This window comes from Pseudorca crassidens, chromosome 2 (genome assembly GCF_039906515.1).
Source record: "Pseudorca crassidens isolate mPseCra1 chromosome 2, mPseCra1.hap1, whole genome shotgun sequence".
Classification (NCBI taxonomy): Eukaryota; Metazoa; Chordata; class Mammalia; order Artiodactyla; family Delphinidae; genus Pseudorca; species Pseudorca crassidens.
In genome coordinates this window covers 164110436-164127124 of record NC_090297.1, presented here as the reverse complement: position 1 = coordinate 164127124, position 16689 = coordinate 164110436, and the positions used below count along the sequence as shown (strand labels likewise).

General features: G+C 39.3%; 1 protein-coding gene across 4 annotated transcripts in view; it reads left to right on the top strand.

The window, feature by feature from the left end:
* CNIH4 (cornichon family member 4) overlaps window positions 1–16689 on the top strand; it is a 39091-nt gene that overhangs the window by 12993 nt on the left and 9409 nt on the right. For 3 of the 4 annotated variants that reach the window (XM_067729651.1, XM_067729652.1, XM_067729655.1), the window contains exons 1-2: window positions 8151–8281; window positions 11717–11785. The exons of the other annotated variant lie outside the window; for it this stretch is intronic. In XM_067729651.1, the coding sequence (XP_067585752.1) occupies window positions 8213–8281; window positions 11717–11785 (138 nt within the window). In that variant the 5' untranslated portion in view covers window positions 8151–8212. Of the gene's footprint in view, window positions 1–8150; window positions 8282–11716; window positions 11786–16689 lie in introns of those variants that run through there. 4 annotated transcript variants of the gene reach the window in all.

The following is a 16689-nucleotide window of genomic DNA, read 5'->3' as shown; positions in this document are numbered from 1 at the left end:
TCAGCTATGTCCTTACTGATTTTCTGCCTGCTGTATCTATTTCTGTTAGAGAGCTGTTGAGGTCTCCAACTGTAATGGTAGATTCATGTATTTCTCCTTGCAGTTCTGTCAATTTCTGGCTCACATATTTTGATTCTCTGTTGTTAGGTGCATACACATTAAATATTGTTGTGTCTTCTTGGAGATTTGATCTTTTATCATCATGCAATGCTCTTTCTTATATCTGATAATTTTTCTTGCTCTGAAGACTGCTCTGTCTGAAATTAATATAGCTTCTCTTGCTTTCTTTTGATTAGTGTTAGCATAGTAATAGTGTTGAGAGAAAAATACCACGAACCTAGAATTCTGTATCCTGCAAAATTATCCTTCAAATGTGAGGGAGAAATAAACACTTTCTCAGACAAACAGAAACAGAGAATTCGTTGCCAGTTGACTTGCCTTGGAAGAAATGTTAAAAGAAGTTTTTTGGGGAGAAGGAAGCCAGTATAAGTCAGAAACTCGGATGCATATAAAGAAAGGAAGATCTTTAGAGAAGGAATAAATGAAGGAAAATAAAACCTTTTTCTTATTCTTGATTGTTCTAAGTTTGTTCAAAATAATAATAGCAACAATGTATTCAAATATATATATATACATATATACATGCTTATGTATAAGTGAAATGAATGACAAGATACAAGGGAGGAGAGACCTTCAAGATGGTGGAGGAGTAAGACATGGAGATCACCTTACTCCCCACAAATACATCAGAAATACATCTACTTGTGGAACAACTCCTACAGAACACCTATTGAATGCTGGCAGAAGACCTGAGACTTCCCAAAAGGCAAGAAACTTCCCACATACCTGGCCGTGTTGCTGACAGAGTCTTGGTGCTATGGCTGGGTGTCAGGCCTGTGCCTCTGAGGTGCGAGAGCCGAGTTCAGGACATTGGTCCACCAGAGACCTCCCAGCTCCACGTAATATCAAACAGTAAAAGCTCTCCCAGAGGTCTCCATCTCAATGCTAAGACTCAGTTCCACTCAACGACCAGCAAGGTACAGGGCTCGACACCCTATCCCAAACAACTAGCAAGACAGGAACACAACCCCACCCATTAGCAGAGAGGCTGCCTAAAATCATAATAGGTCCACAGACACCCCAAAACACACCACCAGACGTGGACCTGCCCACCAGAAAGACAAGATCCAGCCTCATCCACCAGAACGCAGGCACTAGTCCCCTCCACCAGGAAGCCTACACAACCCACTGAACCAACCTTAGCCACTGGGGACAGACATCAAAAACAATGGGAACTACGAACCTGCAGCCTGAGAAAAGGAGATCCCAAACACAGTAAGTGAAGCAAAATGAGAAGACAGAGAAATATACAGCAGATGAAGGAGCAAGGTAAAAATCTACCAGACCAAACAAATGAAGAGGAAATAAGCAGTCTACCTGAAGAAGAATTCAGAGTAATTACAGGAAAGATGATCCAAAATCTTGGAAATACAATGGAGAAAATACAAGAAATGTTTAACAAGAACCTAGAAGAACTAAAGAGCAAACAAACAATGATAAACAGCACAATAAATGAAACTAAAAATTCTCTAGAAAGAATTAATAGCAGAATAACTTAGGCAGAAGAATGGATAAGTGATCTGGAAGATAAAATAATGGAAATAACTACCACAGAGCAGAATAAAGAAAAAAGAATGAAAAGAATTTAGGACAGACTTAGAGACCTATGGGACAACATTAAATGCATGAACATTCAAATTATAGGGGTCCCAGAAGAAGAAGAGTAAAACAAAGGGACTGAGGAAATATTTAAAGAGATTATAGTTGAAAACTTCCCTAATATGGGAAACGAAATAGTCAATCAGGTCCAGGAAGTGCAGAGAGTCCCATACAGTATAAATCCAAGGAGAAACATGCCAAGACACGTATTAATCAAACTATCAAAAATTAAATACAAAGAAAAAATATTGAAAGCAGCAAGGGAAAAACAACAAATAACATAAAAGGGAGTCCCCATAAGGTTAACAGCTGATCTTTCAGCAGGAACTCTGCAAGCCAGAAGGGAGTGGCAGCACATATTTAAAGTGATGAAAGGGAAAAACCTACAACCAAGATTACTCTACCCAGCAAGAATCTCATTCAGAGTTGATGGAGAAATTAAAACCTTTACAGACAAGCAAAAGCTAAGAGAATTCAGCACCACCAAACCAGCTTTACAACAAATGCTAAAGGAACCTCTCCAGGCAGGAAACACAAGAGAAGGAAAAGACCTACAATAACAAACCCAAAACAATTAAGAAAATGGTAATAGGATCACACATATCAATAATTACCTTAAATGTAAATGGATTAAATGCTCCATCCAAAAGATATAGACTGGCTGAATGGATACAAAAACAAGACACGTATACATGCTGTCTACAAGAGACCCCTTCAGACCTAGGGACACATACAGACTGAAAGTGAAGGGATGGAAAAAGATATTCCATGCAAGTGGAAATCAAAAGAAAGCTGGAGTAGCAATTCTCATATCAGACAAAATAGACTTTAAAATAAAGACTATTACAAGAGACAAAGAAGGACACTACATAATGATCAAGGGACCAATCCAAGAAGAAGATACAACAATTGTACATATTTATGCACCCAACATAGGAGCACCTCAATACATAAGGCAAATGCTAACAGCCATAAATGGGGAAATCGACAGTAACACAATCATAGTAGGGGACTTTAACACCCCACTTTCACCAATGGACAGATCATCCAAAATGAAAATAAATAAGGAAACACAAGCTTTAAATGAATGATATATTAAACAAGATGGACTTAATTGATAGTTACCAGACATTCCAACCAAAAACAACAGAATACACTTTCTTCTCAAGTGCTCATGGAACATTCTCCAGGATAGATCATATCTTGGGTCACAAATCAAATCTTGGTAAATTTAAGAAAATTGAAATCGTATCAAGTATCTTTTCTGACCACAATGCTATGAGAGTAGATATCAATTACAGGAAAAAATCTGTAAAAAGTACAAACACATGGAGGCTAAACAGTACACTACTAAATAACCAAGACGTCACTGAAGAAATCAAAAAGGAAATCAGAAATTACCTAGAAACAAATGACAATGAAAACACGAAGACACAAAACCTATGGGATTCAGAAAAAGCTCTTCTAAGAGAGAAGTTTATAGCAATAGAATCCTACCTCAAGAAACAAGAAATATCTCAAATAAACAACCTAACCTTACACCTAAAGCAGTTAGAGAAAGAAGAACAAAAAAACCCCGAAGTTAGCAGAAGGAAAGAAATCATAAGGATCAGATCAGAAATATATGAAAAAGAAATGAAGGAAACAATAGCAAAGATCAATAAAACTAAAAGCTGGTTCTTTGAGAAGGTAAACAAAATTGATAAATCATTAGCCAGACTCATCAAGAAAAAAAGGGAGAAGACTCAAATCAACAGTTAGAAATGAAAAGGAGACGTAACAACTGACATTGCAGAAATACAAAGGATCATGAGAGATTACTACAAGCAACTCTATGCCAATAAAATGGACAATCTGGAAGAAATGGACAAATTCTTAGAAAAGCACAACCTTCCAAGACTGAACCAGGAAGAAATAGAAAATTTAAACAGACCAGTCACAAGCACTGAAATTAAGACTATGATTAAAAATCTTCCAACAAACAAAAGCCCAGGACCAGATGGCTTCACAGGTGAATTCTATCAAACATTTAGAAAAGAGCTAACACCTGTCCTTCTCAAACTCTTCCAAAATATAGCAGAGGGAGGAATACTCCCAAACTCGTTCTACAAAGCCACCATCACCCTGATACCAAAACCAGATGCCACAGAAAAGGAAAACTACAGGCCAATATCACTGATGAACATAGATGCAAAAATCCTCAACAAAATACTAGTAAACAGAATCCAACAGCCCATTAAAAGGATCACACACCATGATCAAGTGGGGTTTATCCCATGAATACAAGGATTCTTCAATATATGCAAATCAATCAATGTGATAAACCATCTTAACAAATTGAAGTAGAAAAGCCATATGATCATCTCAATAGAAGGAGAAAAATCTTTTGACAAAATTCAACACCCATTGATGATAAAAATCCTCTAGAAAGTAGGCATAGAGGGAACTTACCTGAACATAATAAAGGCCATATATGACAAGCCCACAGCCAACATTGTTCTCAATGGTGAAAAACTGAAACCATATCCTCTAAGATCAGGAACAAGACAAGGTTGTCCACTCTCACTTCTGTTATTCAACATAGTTTTTGAAGTTTTAGCCACAGCAATCAGAGAAGAAAAAGAAATAAAAGGAATCCAAATCAGAAAAGAAGAAGTAAAGCTGTCACTGTTTGCAGATGACTGATACTATACACAAAGCATCCTAAAGATGCTATCAGAAAACTACTAGAGCTAATCAATGAAGTTGGTAAAGTAGCAGGATACAAAATTAATGCACAGAAATCTCTTGCATTCCTATACACTAATGATGAAAAATCTGAAAGAGAAATTGAGGAAACACTCCCATTTACTATTGCAACAAATAGAATAAAATACCTAGGAATCAACCTACCTAAGGAGACAAAATACCTGTATGCAGAAAACTATAAGACACTGATGAAAGAAATTAAAGATGATACAAACAGATGGAGAGATATACCATGTTTTTGGATTGGAAGAATCAACACTGTGAAAATGACTATACTACCCAAAGCAATCAACAGATTCAAGGCAATCCCTATCAAACTACCAATGGCATTTTTCACAGAACTAGAACAAAAAATTTCACATTTTGTATGGAAACACAAAAGACCCCGAATAGACAAAGCAATCTTGAGAATGAAAAATGGAGCTGGAGGAATCAGGCTCCCGGACTTCAGACTATACTACAAAGCTACAGTAATCAAGACAGTATGGTACTGGCACAAAAACAGAAATATAGATCAATGGAACAGGATAGAAAGCCCAGAGATAAACCCACACACGTATGGTCACCTTATCTTTGATAAAGGAGGCAGGAATGTACAGTGGAGAAAGGACAGCCTCTTCAATAAGTGGTGCTGGGAAAACTGGACAGGTACATGTAAAAGTATGAGATTAGATCACTCCCTAACACCATACACAAAAATAAGCTCAAAATGGATTAAAGACCTAAATGTAAGGCCAGAAACTATCAAACTCTTAGAGGAAAACATAGGCAAAACACTATGACATAAATCACAGCGAGATCCTTTTTGACCCACCTCCTAGAGAAATGGAAAGAAAAACAAAAATAAACAAAAGGGACCTAATGAAACTTCAAAGCTTTTGCACAGCAGAGGAAACCATAAACAAGACGAAAAGACAACCCTCAGAATGGGAACAAGTATTTGCAAATGAAGCAACTGACAAAGGATTAATCTCTAAAATTTATAAGCAGCTCATGCAGCTCAATATCAAAAAAACAAACAACCCAATCCAAAAATGGGCAGAAGACCTAAATAAACATTTCTCCAAAGAAGACATACAGATTGTAACAAACACATGAAGGGATGCTCAACATCACTAATCATTAGAGAAATGCAAATCAAAAACTACAATGAGGTATCACCTCACACCCATCAGAATGGCCTTCATCAAAAAATCTACAAACAATAAATGCTGGAGAGGGTGTGGAGAAAAGGGAACCCTCTTGCACTGTTAGTGGGCATATAAATTGATACAGCCACTATGGAGAACAGTGTGGAGGTTCCTTAAAAAACTAAAAATAGAACTACCGTATAAGCCAGCAATTCCACTACTGGGCGTATACCCTGAGAAAACCATAATTCAAAAAGAGTCATGTATCACAATTTTCATTGCAGCTCTATTTACGATAGCCAGAACATGGAAGCAACCTAAGTGTCCTTTGACACATGAATGGATAAAAGAAGATGTGGCACATACAATGGAATATTACTGAGCCATAAAAAGAATCGAAATTGAGTTATTTGTAGTGAGGTGGATGGACCTAGAGTGTCATACAGAGTGAAGTAAATCAGAAAGAGAAAAACAAATACTCTATGTTAATACATATATATGGAATCTAAAAAAAAAAAAAAAGGTTCCAAAAAACCTAGGGACAGGACAGCAATAAAGATGCAGATGTAGAGAATGGACTTGAGTACGTGGGGAGGAGGAAGGACAAGCTGGGACGAAGTGAGACAGTGGCATGGACATATATACACTACCAAATGTAAAATAGATAGCTAGTGGGAAGCAGCTCAGCACAGGGAGATCTGCTCGGTGCTTTGTGACCACCTAGAGGAGTGGGATAGGGAGGGTGGGAGGGAGAAGCAAGAGGGCGGGGATATGCAGATATATGTATATGTATAGCTGATTCACTTTGTTATAAAGCAGAAACTAACACACCATTGTAAAGCAATTATACTCCAATAAAGATGTTAAAAAAAGGAAAAGGAAAGCAAACAAAAAAGCAGACTCATAGATACAGAGCACAAACTAGGGGTTATCAGTGGGGATGGAAGGGGGGAGGGGCAATAAAGAGTTATGGGATTAAAAAAGGGTTATTATGGGATTATATGAAATCACGTGTGTGAAACTTTTGAAAATTGTAAAGCACTATTGTTTCATTCAATTAAAAAAAAAAAGACTCAAGAAAAAAATGATACAAGGGACAGGAGAGAGGAGTTAGGAATAATTTATTATAAGATACTTGCATTAGCCACAAAATGGTATAGTGTTATTTAAAAGTGCTCCACAACAAGGGAAGCCACAGCAGTGAGAAGCCCGTGCACCACAGTGAAGAGTAGCCCCCCCACTGCTGTACTAGAGAAAGCCTGAGCACAGCAATGAAGACCCAATGCAGCCAATAAATAAATATATATATATATGAAAATAAAACAGTAACAAATATGAATCCAATATAATATTGGTCCAACTATATCAATAATCACTTAAAAAAAATTTTTTTGGCCGCAAAGCACAGCTTGTGGGATTTTAGTTCCCCGACCAGGGATTGAACCCATGCCCTCAGCAGCGAAAGCGCAGGGTCCTAACCACTGGACCACCAGGGAATTCCCCAAAAATACAACCCAACTATATATCATCTACAAGAAACCCACTTTCAATATAAAAACACATATAGATGAAAAGTAAAGGCATGGTTGCTATGACATTAGAGCTTTAATGTTCTCACTATAACAACAACAAAATGGTAATTATGTGAAGCAAAGGATGTGTTCACTAACCTTATTGTGGTAATTATGTTGCAGTATATATGTGCATCAAATCATCACACTGTAAACCTTAAACTTACACAATGTTATATATCAATTATATGTTATAAAATTAGAGGGAAAAAAAAGCAAGGGGATAGGGATGGAGAAAGATGCATTGGGTCGTCCAAAAGGTTCATTTGGTTTTTTTCCATCAGATGGCTCTAGTACAAAGCATACTAACAGGCAAAAAAACACAGTCTGAAGAGACAGAGCAAGAACCAGATCCAGACTCAGTTGTGGCAGGCATGTTGTAATTATCAGACTATGAATTTAAAACAACTATGATTAATAAGCTAAGGAACTACTGGAAAAAGTAGACAACGTGCAAGAACAGAGGGATAATGGACTTCCCTGGTGGTGCAGTGGTTAAGAATACACCTGCCAATGCAGGGGACACAGGTTCCATCCCTGCCGGGAAGATCCCACATGCCTCAGAGCAACTAAGCCCGTGAGCCACAACTAAGATCCCAGAAGCCGCGTGGAGTGGCTTGAAAACCTCTTACCATTCCCAAGTCAGGGATCCAGTGGGTCCAGTGCGGAATCGAAAGAAAATTTAGCACATGGCAAAGAAGTTCTACTGCGTCCAGAAGATTACAAGCGATCAGTAAATACTCGTTGACTAATTGCTTGTCACATTTTTGGAAATAATCAATCAGATTTAGGATAGAGACCCGGCCCACCGCTTTGATAGGTATTCGTACTACTGAACTACATTTCCCAGCATGCATCAGACTCACGGCGGTAGAGTTTTTTGGAAAAAGAAAAGACTACAACTCCCGGCATGCCGCGTCCCGGCGGAGTGGACTGTGTTGCTCCAACAAGCAGGGGTAAGGGCCTATCAGGGGGTGGGGCGGGGCTGGTCCGGGCACCACAGCCAGTTTGACGGAAGGAGCGGCGCGGCGGTGGCGGAGTAGAATGGAGGCGGCGGTGTTCGTCTTCTCTCTCCTTGACTGTTGCGCGCTTATCTTCCTCTCAGTGTACTTCGTATCCTTGCCTGAGGCGGGCGGAGGCCGACCTGGGGCCCTCCACCCGAGGGAGTAGGCTGGGGGTGGGCCTGGGTGGGGGCCAGGGCAGGTGCGAGGGAGCAAGGCAGGCGGCCGGCGGCCGGCGCGGGTACCCTGGGCGCTGGCCCGGCCCGCCAGACCGATGTGGCGAGCCCGGGCGGGAGGAGGACCCCGGCTGCCCAACTTCGCCCCTCACTCGGGGGTCCGAGCGGGCCTTTCTCTTGAAGCGCCCCGGCCCGGCCTGCCCGCCACAGCTCGCCCCTGTGACGCCCGGACCCGCTCTGCCCTGCGCGGGGGCTGGCACTTGGCCTCCCCTTGTGGTCCTCAGGAGAGAGGGGTCGCGGTTTTCCTCCTTTTGGGTCCTGGAGAGATCAGGGTTGTGGTTTTTCTTGCAGCTCCCTTAGGCCGGGCCCTTCGCCGGATGCTGGGGGTCCCGAGAACGACGGCTCACGTCCCAGGGGTGGTCGCTAGTGGACTGTCCCGCGCTGAGCTCGGCGGAGGCGATTTGGCGCCTCTTGTCATTCTCTGGGCAACACCCCCGCTGCCCTCCCCTTTGTTCTCGCGGGTGTTGGAACTTGTAGCGACCTTTCACATCCAGGAGTTGATTCATTTCAAAAACGGGTGAAGTGTTTCCTTCGCGATGCCTTTTTGTAGGGAGTGTTGGGAAGGGTTTGTTTTAGAAACCAGCTGCAGCTGATTATTTCGGTTGCCCCTGTCGGTTGCAGACCTGTAAATTCAGTAACTATACACGTAATTTAGTTCTCAGTCGTTTATCAGCTTTTACACTTTTCTGTGTCGACCCATGTTTAAAACTTCCGTATTTTGTATCGCTGTTCCTGCTACAGTATTCATACTGTATTTTCCAGGCCAATAAATGGTCGTTGAACCTAGCACTCTAGAAGGCGTGTGGGCTACAACTCTACTCTCGAGGGAGCTTCTAGTCTTAGTTGTCACCCAACGATGCAACGCACAATCCAATTTTAAGTAATTAAATGTAAGCGAAGAAAAAACATGAGAAGCTCTGCATTGTATTTTTTTCCCTTGGAAATTACATGTGTCCCTTTCTGACAGAATTAAACTGTTTGTTTGCCAGAGCATTCTGGCTTTAGGATGGTTGTACAGAGTATGTTTTCAGTGTGGCTTCATACTTTGTTGTGGCCTGGCAACTTGTTGAAGTGGGAAGGGACAAAACTTGGAATCAGGACTCCTTGCTCAGCTAGTTATTTGCTATGCACATTATTTCACCTCTCTAAGCCTCAGTTTTCTTATCTTTAAAATGGGGGAAAATGTTTACTTCCCAGATAGGTATGTGCACAATGAGGGCGTGTTAAGCACCTAGCAGCACAATGCCTACCCCATGGCCAATGTTTAGTAAATATTGCTCTGCCTTCCCTCCCTACCACGCATTGAACAGCAGTTTTTACTTTAACTGATGATTTCTGACGAGGAGAACCCTGAATTTTATTAGGCTTGGCGAGCTGACTGAAAGGGCAGCATCACTTAGGAAGTTTTGATGACCTACATCTCTCTTGTGGCATAAGGAACAGGAGCTTAAGTTCAGAGAAATGAGACTTGGATTTATCTTACTGCAGTTTGGAAAACTAGTCTTGATAATTTAAAATAGCGTTGGCTAGGGGATTTCCTGACGGTCCAGTGGTTAGGACTTGGTGCGCTCACTGCAGCGGGGCCCCGGGTTCCATCCCCGGTCAGGGAACTAAGATTCTGCAAGCCGGGCGGCACAGCCAAAAAATAAAAAAAGCCTTGGCTTATACCAGTTTATGTACATAGAAACATGTTAGGTGGAGTGTTGGACTTAGATATTAAGGTACATTCAGGATGTGTTTTGATGAAATTCAGCATATTGTATTATTGTATTTTGGGATTGTTGTACTAGCTTAATATTAGAGCCAAGAGGTGGAAAATCATCGGGTATACATTCTGTAGGGATAAGAGTTTTTCTGGACTTTGAACCAATAAAGAAACCTGCAGAGAAGGAAAGGGGTGGATATTCAAAATCAGATACAGGCAAGAGCAAAGGTGAAGAGAAAGGTGTGTTCATGGCATTTCTGGGTAATGGAGGAATAGGCCATCTGGAGCACAAGGTTGATTTTGGCGGCAGCAGGTCAGGTTTGGAAAGGCCAGATTAGATTAGATTTTGGAGGGTTTGAATGTTAAGGAGAGGAGGGCTTTCATTTTTAGCCTCTAGGCAATAGGGAGCCATTGAAATTTTTTGACATAAACAAAGTGGTGTATTATGAAGATAAGTCTGTAGAGTGGGTTGGAAACAGGAAAGATTGGAAGGTAAGAAACCATTAGGGAATGGGTTCATTTGGATCTGGAATGGGATACTAATTGTGGACAGGTGAAAGAGGAATTAATGTGAGTGGTGTTAAAAAGAAATGATTGATAGGACCTGGTAATGATTGATTCTGAGATATGAAACAGAAGGTAGAAATAACTTTCCATATTTTGAGCCTGGGCAAATGATACTTGTGTCATTGACAGAAATAAACTGGAGGTGGAACTATTTGTGGAGAAAGTGATGCTTTTGACTTTGACTGGGTTGAGGTGATAGGGGGACTATCCATATGGAAAAGTACAGAATTTAGTTGAGAACATTTCTTTTTACCTATTTTATTGGACATTTTCGAACATAAAGGTAGAGAGAGTACTGTAATAAACCCCATGTTTCTATTGCTCACCTTCAGTGATTTTCAACATTTTGCCGTTCTTTTTCATTTTTTCCCCAACTATTGTGGGGAGGCTGGGGGTGCATTTTAAAGTAAATACCACACATTCAATTGAAGACTTTTTATGTCTATCTGTCCCTCACATTTTTATTTGTAAGTTTATATTTTGTACTAAAACCCACTTTTTGTTTAAGTCCAGTATAATATATGTAAGTGGAAAGTTTGATTATAGAGAAAACTATTGGGAAAACAAACCATCTGTAATCCAACTTTCAAGACATAACCACTGCTAACATATGACCAAGCTGAGTTTATAGTTTTGTATCCTTTTTTTTCATATCTTAAGTCTTCAAAGACATTTTATGGATATATCATAAATAAACACTTTTTCTACTATTGGGAATTCAGGTTTATAACATTTAAACTGTTTATATAGGTCATATTTTCCATTTCTTTTGGCCACTGTTTGACATTTGAGGAATCCAGCTTCAATGTTCTGGTATGGGTCACATTAGAATTGTGCATAATAAGAGGATTATTTTGTGAAAATCACTTGCTGAAGGAACATAAATGAGAAAATTTAGTTGTCTAATAAATGAACTTTAAGGAAATAACTTAATCTTTTCAAGTCAAAAATCTAATTCTGCTTTGCAACTGTGATTGCTTTCTGAAACTTAAATAGTTGTTATAAAAGAAGTCTAATAATTCCTTATCTTGATTGTCAGATAATTACATTGTCTGATTTAGAATGTGATTACATTAATGCTAGATCATGTTGCTCAAAATTAAACAAGGTAAGACATCTCTTTCCTCATTTTCTGGCATTGAAGGCAGTTCTCCATTTTCTGTGTTAAAGATAATTACAGATAGTCAGCATATGTGTATTTGATATTCATTGGAATGTTTGTGGAACTACTGTGCTTTGCAATATTTTTAGATCATGAAACTATACCAGAAGACCTAACTTGAAATTTTGTTTCTTTACTCTGGAAAGAGGACCTTTTTGTGGCTCCTTGAGAAATGGAATTAGTTGATTTGTTTTAAGGCCATTAAATTTAAATTAAATTTCTAGTAAATTATATTCCTCCTCTCCTCTCCTTCCTTCCTTCCTCCTTCTCTCCCTCCCTCCTTCTCTCCCTCCCTCCCTTCCTTCGCAATTGTCCAGAACATGGTTTAATACAGTGATAGATTTAAATAAAAGATTTTGTTTATCTGCTATGCTTTCAGAGTTCTTTTTTTTTCTTGAGATATAATTGACATGTAACATTGCATTAGTTTCAGGCCTCCTCATCTTTATTTTTAATTTTTTAAAAATTGAAATTTAATTAATTTTAAACAAATTAAGTTCCTGCTGTGTGCCAGGCAGGGCCCTCTGCTTTTTTAAAAAATTGAAGTATGGTTGATTAGGCCTCCTCATCTTTAGAAGAATGATTTTATACTGATAGATAGATCCATCTAATAATATATATATTTTTTCAGATGGATTGTATTTCTTTTTATATTTCTTGCTTACTCACTATTTTAGGTGGGTATTTTGTGGGTTTTCTTTTACAAAAATACAAATAAACACACAAAAAAAGGTTACCTGGATTCTTCTATTGAGAAAGTTACTCCTTCAGTTTGAAGTTAAGTAGTTTTTTTAACGTTAATTTTTGTTTTTGTGAAAGTTATACTTGCATACAACTAAAGTCAGAGGTACTACAAAGCTTGTAGTGAAAAACAGCAGTTCCTTCCTGACCCTTTTAAATCCTATCTGTCTTGCTTCTTAGGGGCAACTGATTTCAACACTTGAGCTGTTAATTTTTTTCTGATACTTATATTCATATTTCTCTATGTGCTTGCACTACTATTTCTTTTTCATTTTTTTTGGCCGTGGTGCGTGGCTTGCAGGATCTAAGTTCCCCAACCAGGGATTGAACCCAGACCACGGCAGTGAATGCCCAGAATCGTAACCAGTAGGCCACCAGAGAACTCCCACTATTTCTTTTTTATAAATTTCTATTTATTTATTTATTTATTTATGGCTGTGTTGGGTCTTCGTTGCTGTGTGTGGGCTTTCTCTAGTTGTGGCAAGTGGGGGCTACTCTTCGTTGCGGTGCACGGGCTTGTCATTGCGGTGGCTTCTCGTTGCGGAGCACGGGCTCTAGGCGTGCGGGCTTCAGTAGTTGTGGCACGTGGGCTCAGTAGTTGTGGCTCACGGGCTCTAAAGTGCAGGCTCAGTAGTTGTGGCACACGGGCTTAGTTGCTCCGCGGCATGTGGGATCTTCCTGGACCAGAACTTGAACCCATGTCCCCTGCATTGGCAAGCAGATTCTTAACCACTGCGCCAGCAGGGAAGTCCCTCCCACTATTTCTTGATTTATCAGTTTTACATATTACCTATTGACTTCTGAGTCAATATGACAGATTTAGTTCTTAGGTACCCCCTTCTAAACATCTCTCCTATTTTTCCATTTTCTTTTTAAGTTTATATTCAATGTTTATATCATTATGATATACTATTATATTATATAAACATTTTTTATTGCCGAGCCTTATGGTAGACAGTGATCATATTTTTCTTTCCAATTTTTTTTTCTGCATAGCTTTGTCTTTTCAGATAACATCTTTTAAAGCCATTCAGTACTATTTTCTGCATGTTTCAAACATGCTAAAATAATCTGTCAGTTGTTTTTTTCTAGGTGACATTTCCCCTCAAGACCTACATCCTCTTGCTATAGTCTGGACTGGTTGCTCTTTAGGCCTGTTTCACAGCCTGCATCCTGGGACTCCTGGTTGGATCCCCTGATTCTTGGAAATCATGTCTTCCTTTCTCTTGGCTTACTACCTCGTTTTGCTGGAGTAGCTTCTTGAGATTTGGTACATGGGAATTAAATTTTGAGAACTTGCATGTTTGAAAATGTCTTATCCTTTCCCTTGATTGATAGGTTCTCTGAGTGTAGAATTCTAGGTTAGAAAAGATTTTTTTTTCAGAGTTTGCTTGGTCAAGGTCTTTTAACTTCTAGTGTTGTTCAAGTTGGGAAGTCTGGTGCCATTTTTATTTCTTATCGTCTTGATGGGATCTCTCTCTTCCCTCTCCTCCCACCCCTACCTCCATCCTCTCCAGAAGTTTTAGAATCTTAACCTTTATCCTTGGTTGGGTTTATTTATGGTAATCCTTGGTGTTTGGGAATTTTGCAGTGGTATACCTTTGTTTAGGCCTTTTTCACTCATTGTTTTGGGCATCTGAGAGGTTCTTTGAATCTGGGAAATTTTCTTCTACTTCTTTCTTTGATAATGTCTTCCCCTTCTATCTTCTCTCTTCTCTTTCAGTAACTTGGATTTGCTGGATAATTTATCTGCTGGATTGATCTCCCAGTTCTTCTTTTTCTTATTTTTGTCCCTTTGTCTTTTTTCTACCTTCTTGTTTTAAGATTTCCTCTGTTTTATCTTCTGAATTTTCTTGTATGTATATCATTTATGTCAAATTTTTAATTTCTAAGAGCTTTTTGTTCTCTTGGTTCATGCTTGACTCTCTTTGTTCTCAAGGATATTGATTATAGTAGTTTTGAAATTTCCTTCTGCTTCCTACATTATATCTGTTTTTTTCCAAGTTCCTTTCTCTTTGTTTTTCCCCCTTCTTTCATATTGAGGGCTTTCCTCAATTTCTGATACATGGCTATCTAGTCATACTTTAGGGTAAGGCATGAAAATACTCATTGGAAGCTCATTGGGTGGTCCAGGCTGTTGACTGACTGGTAGGTAAGACTTCACTGAGGGTAGTTGGTGTCTACCTTTTTTGGGGGTACCTGAAATAGCAGTTTTTTTGTAGGTGTTTTCTCTTGTGCCATTAAGTTACTCCAGAGAAGAATCTTTCAAACTCCTGCCTGGGTGAAATAAGCCTAGAGCTTCTTACCCCTAAGTTAGGGGAAGAACACATTATTAAGGAGGGAAGAGAAAGAGAACAGAGGGCTTGGTAGAAAGTTAGTATCCAAGTATAATAAGGTCAAGTACCGCTTCCTGAAACGTTTGTTTTAGGTTTTTGTTTATGTAAACCAAAATGCAGCCCACAGTAAGAAATCCAAAGTTTGAAAGCTACTTCTATGTGGGTCTGATAGCATGGAGGGGAGTAGTAGTAACATCAGCTAACATTTATTGAGGGCTTACTTTTTTTTTTTTTTTACATCTTTACTGGAGTATAATTGCTTTACAATGGTGTGTTAGTTTCTGCTTTATAACAAAGTGAATCAGTTATACATATACATATGCTCCCATATCTCTTCCCTCTTGCGTCTCCCTCCCTCCCACCCTCCCTATCCCACCCCTCTAGGTGGTCACAAAGCACCGAGCTGATCTCCCTGTGCTATGCGGCTGTCCCCCACTAGCTATCTATTTTACGTTTGGTAGTATATATATGTCCATGCCACTCTCTCACTTCTGATGATATCTCATTGTAGTTTTGATTTGCATTTCTCTAATGATTAATGATGTTGAGCATTCTTTCATGTGTTTGTTGGCAGTCTGTATATCTTCTTTGGAGAAATGTCTATTTAGGTCTTCTGCCCATTTTTGGATTGGGTTGTTTGTTTTTTTGATATTGAGCTGCATGAGCTGCTTATAAATTTTAGAGATTAATCCTTTGTCAGTTGCTTCATTTGCAAATACTTGTTCCCATTCTGAGGGTTGTCTTTTCGTCTTGTTTATGGTTTCCTCTGCTGTGCAAAAGCTTTGAAGTTTCATTAGGTCCCTTTTGTTTATTTTTGTTTTTCTTTCCATTTCTCTAGGAGGTGGGTCAAAAAGGATCTCGCTGTGATTTATGTCATAGTGTTTTGCCTATGTTTTCCTCTAAGAGTTTGATAGTTTCTGGCCTTACATTTAGGTCTTTAATCCATTTTGAGCTTATTTTTGTGTATGGTGTTAGGGAGTGATCTAATCTCATACTTTTACATGTACCTGTCCAGTTTTCCCAGCACCACTTATTGAAGAGGCTGTCCTTTCTCCACTGTACATTCCTGCCTCGTTTACCAAAGATAAGGTGACCATATGTGCGTGGGTTTGTCTCTGGGCTTTCTATCCTGTTCCACTGATCTATCTTTCAGAAGATAAGTATCAGAATGGCCATCATTAAAAAATCTAGAAACAATAAATGCTGGAGAGGGTGTGGAGAAAAGGGAACACTCTTGCACTGCTGGTGGGAATGTGAATTGAGTGCTTACTTTGTGTGTGGCTTACATATATTATTTTTTCTAATTCTCTGAAACAACCTCATGAGGTGTAAGTATTATCTCCATTTTACAGATGAGAAAGGCATGATTTAGAGAGGGTAGATAACTTCCTAAAATTGCACAGCTAATAAATAGGATAGAGCATGAGTTTTACTCCAGGTTTATCTGATTTTGCAGCTTACACATATTAGCATTATGTTAAATTGGTTACACTTTAAAAATGCATTTACATACTTAAAAATATTTTGGTTGATTGCAAATTAGGTTTAAGGCCCTTCTTCTTTGTTTATTAAGAAAAAGTGGGATATCCCTGGTGGTGCAGAGAATCCATCTGCCAATGCAGGGGACATGGGTTTGAGCCCTTGTCTGGGAAGATCCCACATGCTGCAGAGCAACTAAGCCCATGCACCACAACTACTGAGTCTGAGCGCTAGAGCCCGTGAGCCACAACTACTGAAGCCTAGAGCCTGTGCTCTGCAACAAGAGAAGCCACC